General features: G+C 38.3%; 1 protein-coding gene across 1 annotated transcript in view; it reads right to left on the reverse strand.

The window, feature by feature from the left end:
• LOC111342407 (uncharacterized) overlaps positions 1-6,843 on the reverse strand; it is a 70,956-nt gene extending 64,113 nt beyond the window's left edge. Inside the window, exon 1 of the mRNA XM_088762672.1 lies at positions 6,420-6,843. Coding sequence (XP_088618798.1) covers positions 6,420-6,495 — 76 coding nt within the window. The 5' untranslated portion in view covers positions 6,496-6,843. The remainder of the gene's footprint in view (positions 1-6,419) is intronic.
• Between the last annotated feature and the right edge of the window lie 6,377 nt (positions 6,844-13,220).

The raw sequence follows: 13,220 nt of genomic DNA on the forward strand, positions 1-13,220 counted from the left end.
CATTCGCTCCGACGAAGGGCTAACGCTCGAAACGTCAGCTTTTGCAATCATTACGGTGGCCAATTTACCATTTCAACTTTGTTGATATATCCAATTTATTTCGTTACTCCCACCGACGCAGCCCCAAACAGTTTCTTCCGAAACTATCAGCCTTTGTTTCGTATGTTAGTTTTTCTTTCTCTATGAAATTTTTTCTTTCTTTATAAAACTGTTTAGTTAGAATGCTGCTCGGTTTGAGCAATAATTTGCCTGTCGATATCCAAAGTGAAGTTTTGTCATGTATCCTGAGGTCTGTTATGCTATCATGAAAAATTGATCAATAACAGTGTTACTTTTATTTTTTATTTTTAGAAGAAAAAGTTTTCCTTTTAAACTCATACACGGCCCTGTATTCATTGAACTATCAAAACAAACTGCTCATTTCGATTCCATCGCTAAATGTTTATCTGATCCATAAAATACCCAAAAGTGCCAATTCCTTTTAATTCTCATTTTTTAATTAGTGGGGAGGTTTTTAAAAAAAAAACGGAAAAAGTGGGTTTTCAATTATCATAGAGTGCCTCAGCGAATCAAAAATGCTCAGCGATTTCGGGAAACTGTTTCAGCATATTAGTTAAGCCAATGCAAAAGTATGACTACAAAATACCTGAAAATTTATTTGCAAATGCAATATATTCAGTAAATCACTTGATTCTGAGTATGAATCAAAGTCCTTTATCGGACCGTTAGTGAATATGCTAAATGAGTAATTTTTTTTACTTATACATATATATATATAATAATACCTCAAGGTTTAGGTTACTTGAACTTTTACTGCAACTCTGAGTTTCATGCCTCTTGCGAAGCAATCGTCAGGCAACTTGCTTCGCAAGAGGCATGAAACTCAGAGTTGCAGTAAAAGTTCAAGTAACCTAAACCTTGAGGTATTATTATCCATGGCTCTAGCCCTGCTATTGAGCACTTTTTAGTAGATGACGATCTCATTCCGCTATTTTGGTTATATATATATATATATATATATATATATATATATATATATATGCAGTTAGATACAGCTCTTTGGCATACAAAGCTTCGCTTTCATGTTCAAATTGAGCACTCTATCTAGGATGTTGTCTAATTGCTGTTGCAATTGCGCATGCTCTCTAGTTTACTCTAGTTTGAGCACTCTGGCATGGCTTAGACGATACCACAGAGGTTGGGTCGTCTGGGGTGACCGTCTCGGTTCTCCCCCATCCTAGCATCAGCACTGCACTGATGAGGCCCAGAAGGCCGAAACAGTATCGTCTGCTGTTAGATATATATATCTATAACAAGTTGATTCGCAGAACTGCTTTCAGAGTGCTCAATAGCGAACTAGAGCGTGTTATAATTGAGAAGGGAGTGGTCAACTGAAGATTTGGCTTGGCATTTATTACTATTTAGTTTCGTACTACACAGTTTGTGTGGAACTCGTCGGATAAAACTGCCAAATGCGGACTTACAACGTTACACTGATTTCAAATAACGTTCACCGATTTGAAATAACGCGATACCTACCATATATGGGTTCTTTGCCTTACGCGCGCGATATATAGGTAAGGGGTAGAATTAAATAAGTAAATAAATAAATAAATGAACACACACTGAAGCGTGGCAACGAATAAACACATACGTGCGTGCATTAAAAACGGACACTATTGCGTGCCAGGGTAGCACGTATCAAATTCCGTAACGTACACTGCTGGTTTAAAAAAAACTGTCTTCTGATATCCAGAGCAACATTAAACAATCAAATGACCGCCTTGTACCCGCTGACAAGACCTCTAATTTCTACAAGATGGATAAACTTACATACAATGAGCTTTTACAGAAGAACATAACCAAGACCTACAAGAAAGTACCACCTAACACCACAGTATCTATCGAGTTGGCAAGCAAAGGAATCGCTAAGAAACTTGACTTAGACGAAAGAGTAAACACCACCGCCAGGCGGGAAGCCTTTATAACCCTTAAGGACCACAAGCCCAACTTTGCCAACAACCCGACCTGCCGTCTAATCGACCCGGCCAAATCGGAAATCGGGAAGATCAGCAAACAAATTCTCGACCGAATAAACAGGGGCATTGTCAACCACCTAAACTTAAAACAATGGAAGAATACTAAGGCTGTTTTAAGGTGGTTCAGCAACATAACGAATCAAGAGCGATACTCATTCATCGCTTTTGATGTGGTAGACTTTTATCTCTCCATCTCTGTTGACTTTCTAAACACAGCATTAGAATTCGCTTCCGGCCATGTCAGCATAACTGAAGAAGAACGAAACATCATCCTTCATTCGAAAAAAATCCCTTCTCTACTGTGAAGGTAAACCATGGGGAAAGAAAACATCGGCTGACCTCTTCGACGTGACCATGGAAAGCTACGACGGAGCAGAGTCATGCAAGCTCGTTGGCTGTTATCTCCTGTATACCATTAAGGAGAAACATGGCCACAAGTTTGGCTTATACAGAGACGACGGCCTCGGAGTGATCCGGGAATCACCACTAAAAGCAGAGTTAATTAAGAAATATCTCTGCAGAATTTTTGAGAGGCATGGCCTTAAAATAACTATCGAAGCCAACAAGAAAGTCCTAAACTTCCTCGATGTCACTCTCAACCTTAACAATGGTAAATACATACCCTACAACAAGCCTAACAACAACCCAATTTACATCAACAAGAAATCCAACCACCCACCGTCCATAATTGACAACATTCCACCATCTATAAATAAACGTTTGTCAGAGATTTCGTACGATGAAGAATCCTTCTACAAGGCAGCGCCGCTCTATCAGAATGTCCTTAACAACAGTGGATACAAACATAAACTTATATTTTCACCCCAAACCTTTACCCACTCTCCAAATCGAATCGAAGCAGAGAAATTATTTGGTACAATCCACCGTACAGCAGAAATGTAGAAACCAACATTGGACGTGTATTTCTAAGGATACTCGACGAGGAATTCCCCAAGAACAATGTCTTACACAAGATTTTCAACCGCAACACAGTAAAGATCAGCTATAGTTGTATGCCCAACCTCAAGCAAACCACCAACAGCCGTAACAAATCGGTCTTAAACAATAAAGCCAAACCAACCAAAGCATGCAACTGTAGAAACCCAGCTGTGTGTCCCATGGGTAGAAACTGCCTCAAGGAATCGGTTGTCTATTAAGCATCCGTAACAACCGAAGACAACAACCCCGCCAAGACCTATGTGGGCCTGACAGAAAACTCCTTCAAGATAAGATGTGCCCAGCACAAGGCTTCATTCAACCACTCTAGCAAAAGACACAGCACTGAACTAAGTAAACATGTCTGGAACCTAAAAGACAAGAACATAGATTACATGATTTCCTGGAAGATTCTAAAGCAGGTCGCTTCATACAGCCCTGTCTCAAATCGCTGTAACTTATGTCTCTGGGAGAAGTACTTTATAATTTTCAAACCCGATTTAGCCTCTCTTAACAAACGAAACAAACTGTTAGCCTCATGTAGACATGCTAAAAATTCCTCTTGAAAAATTTCAACACTTAACCTGGCACGCAACAGTGTCCGTTTTTATTTATTTCTAGCCCTTACTTCTAATGCACGCACGTCTGGGTTTATTCTTTGCCACGCTTTAGTGTCTGTGTTCATTTATTTATTTATTTACTTACTTATTTATTTCTAGCCCTTACCTTTATTGCGCCCGCGTAAGGCAAAGAACCCATATATGGTAGGTATCACGTTTTTTCAAATCGGTGAACGTTATTTCACATCAGTGTAACTTTGTAAGTTCGCATTTGGCAATTTTATCCGACGAGTTCCACACAAGCTGTGTAGTACGAAACTAAATAGTAATGAAGGCCAAGCTAAATCTTCAGTTGACCACTCTGTTCTCAATTATATATATATATTTTACAATTATTCGACGATATTCACCGAACCTGAGGTGAATAATTGTTTTAGTATAATTTCAGAGCTGAGCAACAGAGAAATTTCTAAAATCGTAACATTTTAATAACAGTTATAAACATTTAACAATTATTCGCCGAGGGCCAGGTGAATATTGTGAATAATCTCCGAGACGAAGTCGAGGGGATTATTCGACAATTTTCACCGAACCTGAGGCGAATAATTGTTTTTGTATAATTTCAGAGCTGAACAACAGAGAAATTTCTAAAATCATAACATTTTAGTAACATTTATTAACATTCTAGTTTAACATTTTATATAAATCGCGTGGAGCGGTTTATATAGCGTCATATAAGGAACCGCTCGACCAATCAGATTGCTGGAAACTCTTTGTTCAGCTCTGAAATTATACTAATTTATTTCAACATTTTATATAAACGGCGTGGAGCGGTTTATATTCAGTTCTTATTAACCGAGCACGAGGTCTGTATGTGAGAATCTTGACCGAGGTCGCCAGTACAGACCGAACGCAGCGACCGAGGTCAAGATTCTCCCATACAGACCTCGCGCTCGGTTAATAAGATGGTTATTGTATGGCTGTGTCTTATATGCCAATCTTCTATATTCTTTGTACCTTTGTTTTCTAGAGTGGTCTAGATGGGAAAATCTAGACCGCTTTCAATATTGATTTCAGCCAATTAAATTCGTATCCATATTGCCATCACGTTTTAAGAATGATAACTACAATTTCCGAAATGATACGCACACTGGCATGAGATCCGTTTTTGCTGAATTAAGATAAATTGGACTTAAACGAAAAATATATGTATGAAAATCGCGCAGTTTTCCTACAATTTTATATTCAGAACAAAATATTGGACATGTTTTGGCCAATGGAGTTTTCAAAATTTCTTTTTCGTGATTTGATTGACTAAACTAGTTCTTATTTGAAAATCCAGGCCTTAACGAAATGGATAGCTGTTAACCTTGTATTTGAAAATGAAGAATTGATTTCATGACCTCCTCAATTTTCTCTTTAACAGATGCACAACAGCTGGCATTATGAGACTGTTTTATCGACATATTAAACATTATTTTATTTTTTAGAGGTAGATATTTGGAGAAAGTCATAGGTATAAACTTAGACCCTTATCTGTTTCGTAGGCAATTTGAACATGCATCAAAGATTTGCATAAGTAGAAACCACTCTTCGAATATAAAGAGCTAACATTTTATCCGCTTTCACTAGCATTGGCTACTCGCAGATCAGGGGAAAAGTCACCCGTCTTCAGAAAAGTTGCATTTATGAAGTTTTCCTCTTTGTCAATGTCAAAAGTGGAATATAAGTGCTGACCTCGGACTGAAACTGGGCATGAAAAAAAAAAACCAATCAGCTAAACAAAATAAAACAAGATTTTTCAGCGATTTTCTCTTTCATTTTATCGATGCCGAAGCCCTAGTAATTAGTCAGACAGGTGTCCTAGATGTCTCTGGAAGGGAACTCTACGAGTGAACAATATTCCGTAAAAGGAAGGCGCCTAATTTGTTTTTAATGTAAATGAGGTTGTTTTGGCTCATTGAAAAGCGATAAAAAGAAAATTGTGAGAGGCTTTCATTGTGAGGAACATCAAGGAAAGTTAAAAATGTTTCTCATATATTTCCATTTGTTTCACAAGCGAACAGTTATTGAAGAACATAAACTACCTTTCAATTAAAGATTAACCATCTTTATATTTCAATCCCCTTGAAAATTTAAGCCTAGACGTTAACAGTTTCCTCTCTGAAAGTTATTTCAAAAACCCTTTCAATATTTGGTTTATACTTACCTACACTTTATTTAACCCTTCATTTTTATGAGGTTTCATCTCGATTAGGTTTAAAGTTTAAATTATAGTGAAATATTATTGCTTCCTGAAAAAAATGAGCGTGAGAATTCGGACGAATTCAAACAAGATTTATACTTACCTACACTTTATTTAACCCTTCATTTTTATAAGGTTTCATCTCGATTAAGTTTAAGGTTTAAATTATAGTGAAACATTATTGCTTCCTTAAAAAAATGAGAGTGAGAATTCGGACGAATTCAAACAAGAACACAGGAGAATGGAAATGAAACTAAAACATTTCAGTTTGAAGATGCAAACGGTATGAAAATAAAGTTTGGTTCAAAACAGGTGCTCCATGGAATGGCGTGGAAATTTGGCGACTGATAAATATTCTCCCGAACACACTGTGTGAGTGATTGTGTAAAAATAAGACTGAAGACTTGTTTCAGAAAATATCCTTGATATCTTATCGCTTGACAGTATATTCTTTTGCTATAAGTTATGATATAGCATGGATACTATAACTCTACGTTATGAAAGTATAAATATAAATTAGATTTGAATGAATGTTTATGTGTGTTTTTTCGAGGAGGAGATCTTGGTGTAATAATCGAATAGGCGTGAAGAAATCAGAGAAAAACTTGGATAAAACAAATGTAATAATAAGATATTTACCTGAGGAACAGTCAGCTGCGATGAAGATGGAACACAAGAAAAAGAAAATAAGATGGCGTTTGAAATCAGCAGACATCACGGATGGCTCAGGCTCGGGGTTAAGTTAAGCTCAAGTACATGCGCTTTTAGAGCCGCTTTCAAGTTGTTCGTACTTCTGCAACTTAAGGGAAAATATTTATTTTCCTCAAAGAATTGTTGAACTCGTTACCATTCGATCTCGAAACGCTGCCCAATTCGGTGTTACAATGGACTTCCAGTTTCCATCACCCGAAATTGGCTCTCATTGAGTAAGTTAACGTTTTCGGGTGCTTAAATAATGTAGCACGAAATGGGATTGCCTTGATAACGAAATGTTGTACATAAGAACAATAAGACCCAATTTGAATACCCAGAGTGACTCCATTAAGGCTAAGCTCTTTGTTTGATTCTCATAGACTCTTAAATTTATTCATTTTCTCATCTATATATATCTTAGTTTCGTTATTTATTCTCACTTGGAAATGACGTTCTGGAAACGTCGAAACGTCGTGTATTGTTTTCCAATACTTTACCTCAGATTTTTATTGTAAAATGTTTTGACAAATCTTTACTTAATCGATAAGACTAACCTTGGCGAAATAAGTTTCTCATGAAATTGCAGCCAAATGATGACAGCCAGAAAGCGCGGACAGCCCAACTGACTTTGTTTAGAGTTGTTGACATGAAGTGAAAAACATGCTATTCGTTTGAATTTAACATTCTGGCAAAATTGGTGTTAAGGAAACGAGGCCAAATACTTTTAGCAACCTCGGAGGAGAAGTTTGGCTGTTGGAGATTCTCGTTATATTTGAGATCAACATATCAAGTCAGTGCATAAGAGCTGGAATCATGATCGCAAATGATGCAAGCTGATAAATACATATTATCCACATAGTTTATTGTGGCAACCTATGACACAACACTATACCCAGGTATTTTAGCAAAATAGATTGTCCATTGCACGAGTTAAAGAACGAAATTCTTGTCTTTAAGCAAAATAATTAGCTAGTAACATTTTCTGGAATGTTTTTCTAAAATTGTTATCATCATAAAATGTTCTAAGCGGGTGGTGGGGGTTGCTGGGAGGTCCTTAGTCTCTCCCACTCCACTTGCGGTGGCCTCATAGTGGTCCGGGTGGTCTGGGTTCGAGCTCCGCCCGGGACATTGTGTTGTGTTCTTAGGCAAGACACTTTACACTCACAGTGCCTCTCTTCACCCAGGTGTATAAATGGGTACCAGCAAATTTAATGCTGGGGGTAACCCTGCGATGGATTAGCATTCCATCCAGGGGGGAGTAGACATACTCCTAGTCGCTTCATGCTACCGAAACTGGAGTTAAGCACCGGCCTAATGGGCCACTAGGCTCGTAAACAGACTTTACTTACTTTTTAAGCAAAATAATTAGCTAGTAACATTTTCTGGAATGTTTTTCTAAAACACCACGAGCTTCAGGTAAACGGAAGTTCAAATATTCGAAAAGGCTGGTTGCTATGGAGTGACGTCATAAACCGGCTAAGTTTCTTTCATCGCCTTGACAGCTTTTTTCGATAATTGCTCACAGTAATCCGAGTAATTGCTTGAATTTGTACAACATCTCTATTCCTGCTGGGTGTAATGAAGCCTGTTTTTTTAGGGGCTGGATCGGCCTATTGACATTTGGAGATTGGATTTCATATCAACATGCATAGACAATAGCGGAAAAGTTTAGTTTAGGGGCTGACCATTTAACTTTTGAGGGGGGGAGGTGGGTGATTTTGAAAAAAATTTCCTGCAAGCGCTTGTTGGAAAAAAAATTGCAGGCAGCCCAAATGTAACAGAAAAAATGTACCAAAAAATCGGGAAAAAAATATCCTGCAGATTGCTAGAAAAAAAATTTCTTGATGACCAGAAATCACCCCCCCCCCCCACCCTCAAAAGTTAAATGGTCGGCCCCTTACCGCGGTCGAGTGCAGTTATCATCATTTAATGTTCTAAGCGGGCGGTGGGGTGGTGCCGGGAGGTCCTTAGTCTCTCCCACTCCATTTTAATTGCTGATTTTAATTGCAAGATGTTATTACAAGGAATAATACGAAGGAGAACAGTGGTATTTAGTCAAAATAAACACTAAACGAAAATGAAAAAATAAAGCAAAATACAATTCACTACAGTTTTATGTTTCTTCGTCTCCTATGAGTTATTCAAATCGCCTAATAGGCGATTTTGGGTTGACAGATGAACCGAAAATCCAAACACAGGTTTGACAATTGTGTGAAAGTTCCTTAGATTAATTCCATTTAAGGTTTCCTGCTTGAATCAAACACTCCTCCTGAACTCATTCCCCTACATCATACAACCTCATCCGACCGGTTACTGATGTTAAAGAAAAGTTAGACTTTCTGTAACATACCTTTCTATTTCAATTTCTTTTTTTTTTTTTTTTTTTTTTCATAACAAGTCTTGACTCTCACGGCGACTAACTTTGAAAGAATCAGAAATTTCTGTTTTCTCTGTTGGCTCTACCCTCACATGCGTCGTCGGCTGTTCTTTAGATATGGCTTTGTTACTTGGGCTTCCGTAGCAAAGCCCGATTCTGATAGAAAACGCAAGCCGTTCTTGGTCGCCCAAAGGGGGGTCATGGTCTCAGGCCTTCTTTGCGAAAACCACGGAAACTGAGGATGAGAGTGCGACAACTTGTGTTATCGTGAGCTCGCTCTTCGTAAGCAACATAATTTACAGAATGCTGTGTTTTGTGAAGACCACTTTACAAAGATTCCTGTCTTATACGCTCATCCCTCATGCAAACGCACACGCCGTTCTTGATAGACCCAGGCTAAATGATGTCGAGTGTTTTCGGAATGGGGTGGTCCAACGAACTTCATAGCTTGAAAGCTAGCCAAATCTGCAAATTCATACTAGTTCTCATGCGATAACAAATGAGCCATGTGTGAGTTCAAACTACGAAATTACTGGCAAAACTGTGACGGCCGATTTAACAACGAACTATGATACTGAGGCGAACACCTTACTTGCGGATAAAAATAGAGAATGTTCGTGAACACAACTTCGAAAGTGGCGCTAAAAACAACGAAATGGATAGAGCGCTGGACTGTTGTGCGGGAGTTCGAGGGTTCGAACCCCGGCCGGACCAACACTCAAGGTCTTAAAAATAATTGAGAATAATATGCTACCTTTCAAGAACATCAAGAAAATGTTTGGATATTCTAGTCTTCTTGGATAGGGAAGAATAAATGGAGGTCCCGTCTCCTGCAGGGTTAGGGGTAGGAGACGTTAATTTCCCACACACGAGATTACTGTGTGATGGATGTCCTCCCCTGTGGTAAGATGGGTGGGTTTGCAGTGCCCCATTTAAGCTAGCATATGCTGAACTGGGCATCTCTGCTGAAAATATGGTTGATAAATAAATAAATAAAAATAAATACTGACTGAAGCAACTTGAATAGTAAGGTTAAATATATATGCTTAGCCCTTCCGTCAAATATCTTGTTTTTGTTATTAGTTTATATTGGGTTCAGTACTAGTGAAGTACGATTTGTTATTTCGTACATAATCACTATTATTAGTGTACAAGCGATCGTAAATGTTGAATCGATATTCGCAGGGAGTTGTATGTGCTTAGTAGAAGACATGATAAACACTGTGATCTACTATAAAAATTGTCAATATGACTAATATACATGAACATAATGATGTTACAGTGTCAGTAAAAGTACAACAATTCAGATCTCATCATGCAAATTATGTATGTTATAATTGTACTCTTGTTTGATGTGAATGCTATGGCTATTAACGAAGCCCGAGTGAACGCTCCTCCTTGTTTTTTATACACCCCTTTGAAAGCAAATCTTATTCTACAATAGATGCCACTCGCGCAATTATTTATTTTCAATTTTGAAACAAAATTGAAAATAAATAATTGCGCGAGTGGCATAATTGTTTTATTAAACACACCCCAAAATACAGATAAATCTTTCCAGTTTTGACTGTTTGAATTTTGAGCTAACCCGGACACTTACCATATTTTCGAACATGGTATAATCCTTATTCATAACCGATGATGGCTAAGCCAATCAAATATCTTGAAAAGCATTATTCAATGATTCAGTTTTTAATAATGGGCTTTTCAAGTCCTGTTTCATAAACAAGGATTGTAGCCATCTATGACGGAAGCCAGAAGACCGTGTAAACAGTTAAGGTATCGTGTTGTGAAGATTTTGGAGAAAAAATCCAAAAAAATACTCAAATCACTCTTCGAACTACGAAGAATGAGACAAATATTGTCTCCGACAGCTCAGGTTCATTGTCATCAATTAGCAAGCAAACTCTCTGTTCTCACTGATCACTGACGGGCAATACCGCGACACATCAGAGGTCGTGCCTTGTCGAAAATGCTGATCGGTGCAAAAGCCTCTCTGAAGCGCCATTGTAACTAGGAAGGGTTCAATGCTAATTTTGCAAGCGAGGCCTCCTGAACTCGAATTGTCATTGTCAGCGACGACCAGAACGGCTACATCAGCTGCGACCCAAGGATCGTATTTGGCACAGATAGATACCCTGGTGCATTGTAGCAATGTGGCTAGGTGGGGTGCACATAACGGAGACAAATTCATAAACGCTGTGGGATACATCTTGGTACAATGATACCAAAAACTCACAATAACAATAAAAGCGATAATAGTTAAGAAGAATGATTCACTTTGACTTGAGCTCCGGAAATCTCGTATCCCCGCTGTGAACACATGTCAGTTCAAGATGAGAGTATGAGGTGACAGTATGTCAGCCAATGTTCGTTATCAACCAAGTTATGGGTGCGTGTTAGGTATTAATAGTAATAATAGAAGTTGGGCTGTTTTTCCAAGCTGTTTTTAAATAATATCAATAATATTGCACCAATATCCATTTATCAATTAACTTGTTTTTTCAATAATTTTTACCTTTACATTTTAGTTTTATTTTTATTGCATATTGCTTTTATTCTGGGGGCTGCCGTCAATGAGAATTTAGTTCCTCTCTGGCTTGACCCTTTTTGCCTTTTTGCATCTCGATGTTATTTCTATTGTTATCTGTCTGTATTATTATTATTATTATTATTATTATTATCTTATTATTTAGGCAAATGAAGTTATTATAAATAAATAAATAAATAAATAAACTATCCTTGGACACGCGATTAACCTGAACTTGTTTGTTTTTTGTAAGCGTCAGGCACTACCCCCGTGTGAAGAACTGGAACGAGTCGATTGAAGAGTTTTGTGAGCACATGGAAAATGGCTGAAGTGTGTTGATGTTTAAGCCAGGACTCTAATAGAATTTCTTATACCAGGGAATCATCCATAATAGTCCTTCGAGCGCTGGATACAGGAGAATCAGATCGGTGTTTGGATTATACGTTTAGATTATACAAAGCATGGCGAAGAAATCAGTGAAATCGCATGTGGAAATGCCAGATGTGGACAAGCGAAGTGAAATTGTGCCACGCAAAAGGAACCTTCCACGGTATTTGAGCGATTACGCCGAAGTTCCCGTTCAAAACAAGCTCCAGACAATCAAGAATAGAAGAAAATCGATGTGAACAAATTCGAAGATGAATATCATAGGAGAGTACCTGAATGAACGGAAAGACCGTAAGTTAATTGAGCTTGCATGTATTCATCTAAATCGAGCATGGCATCAGTTGATCGAGAATCGTGGAAAATTTCAAGCCGTGCGTGGTGAGGATGAGGAACTGCAGGAAGTAGACATATGGTTATTGGAGTCTCAAGCACTTTTAGAGGAACTGATTTGTAGAACTGTTGAGTATGGTGAAGTCAAAACTTACACTAGGGAAATGGTCTCAGAAGCTCAAATCGAGCCCAAAACACCTAGAATTCGTACGGGACAAACCGACAACTCTTCAATCACCATCTTTGGTCGCACGAGCAGGAAAATTAGCAGCAAAATGACTTCTTCTGTGTCCCTACAAGGTGCAAGAGCAGCGGCTAGGGAAGCTGATCTAGCTAAGCTGAAAGTAAAGCTGCTTAAAGAGAAAGCTCAATTGGAAGCTAAAATTGCAGCATGGAAAGCTAAGCTTGAAGCAGAACTAGCAATTTAGGAAACTGAATACGAGGCAGGTAGGAAGAAATTCTGTTAAAAGAAGAGCTAGATGAACATAATATGTCTGATCGCATGAAAGATTTTGAGGATAACTCAGTGGGAGGGGACAATGTAAAGATCGATACAACGCCCCAGCTCAAGCAAGAAGATATTCCTATGAATAATATTAAGGACTCGAAGCAGAGAGTTAAGAAATGGTTGAAAACAGTGAGCCCTAAGGAGGAGGAAGCGGATGAATAGAAAGAGAATGACATTTCTAAGCATTTACCTCGCAAAGAAAGAATTGTGGATTTCTTACAGTCTGTCCTTTCAAAGTCAGTAATGATAACTTCACTCCCTAAACTTAACTTACCAGTATTTGTTGGAGATCCTTATGCGTGGCCAAACTGGTATAGCATGTTGAAGGCTTTAGTGCATGATCAACGGCTTTCCAAAACACAGAAAATGATCAAAGGATCAGCTAAAGGAACTGCTAAGAAAATCTTTCGATAGTGCAATGTATGAAAAGGCTATTGCAGAGTTAACACAACGATTTGGAAATCCCGCCCTTATTTGTGTTGTATTCATTGCGCTGGCTCCTTTAGGACCAAGATTACTTGATGGATTTTTGCTATAAGATATCTGTGCCTGTTTACGTGCTCGGCAACCAGAGCGGTGCATCTAGAAATGGCACGTTCATTGAGCACCACAGAT

Source organism: Stylophora pistillata, chromosome 6, assembly GCF_964205215.1.
Source record: "Stylophora pistillata chromosome 6, jaStyPist1.2, whole genome shotgun sequence".
NCBI classification, from domain to species: domain Eukaryota; kingdom Metazoa; phylum Cnidaria; class Anthozoa; order Scleractinia; family Pocilloporidae; genus Stylophora; species Stylophora pistillata.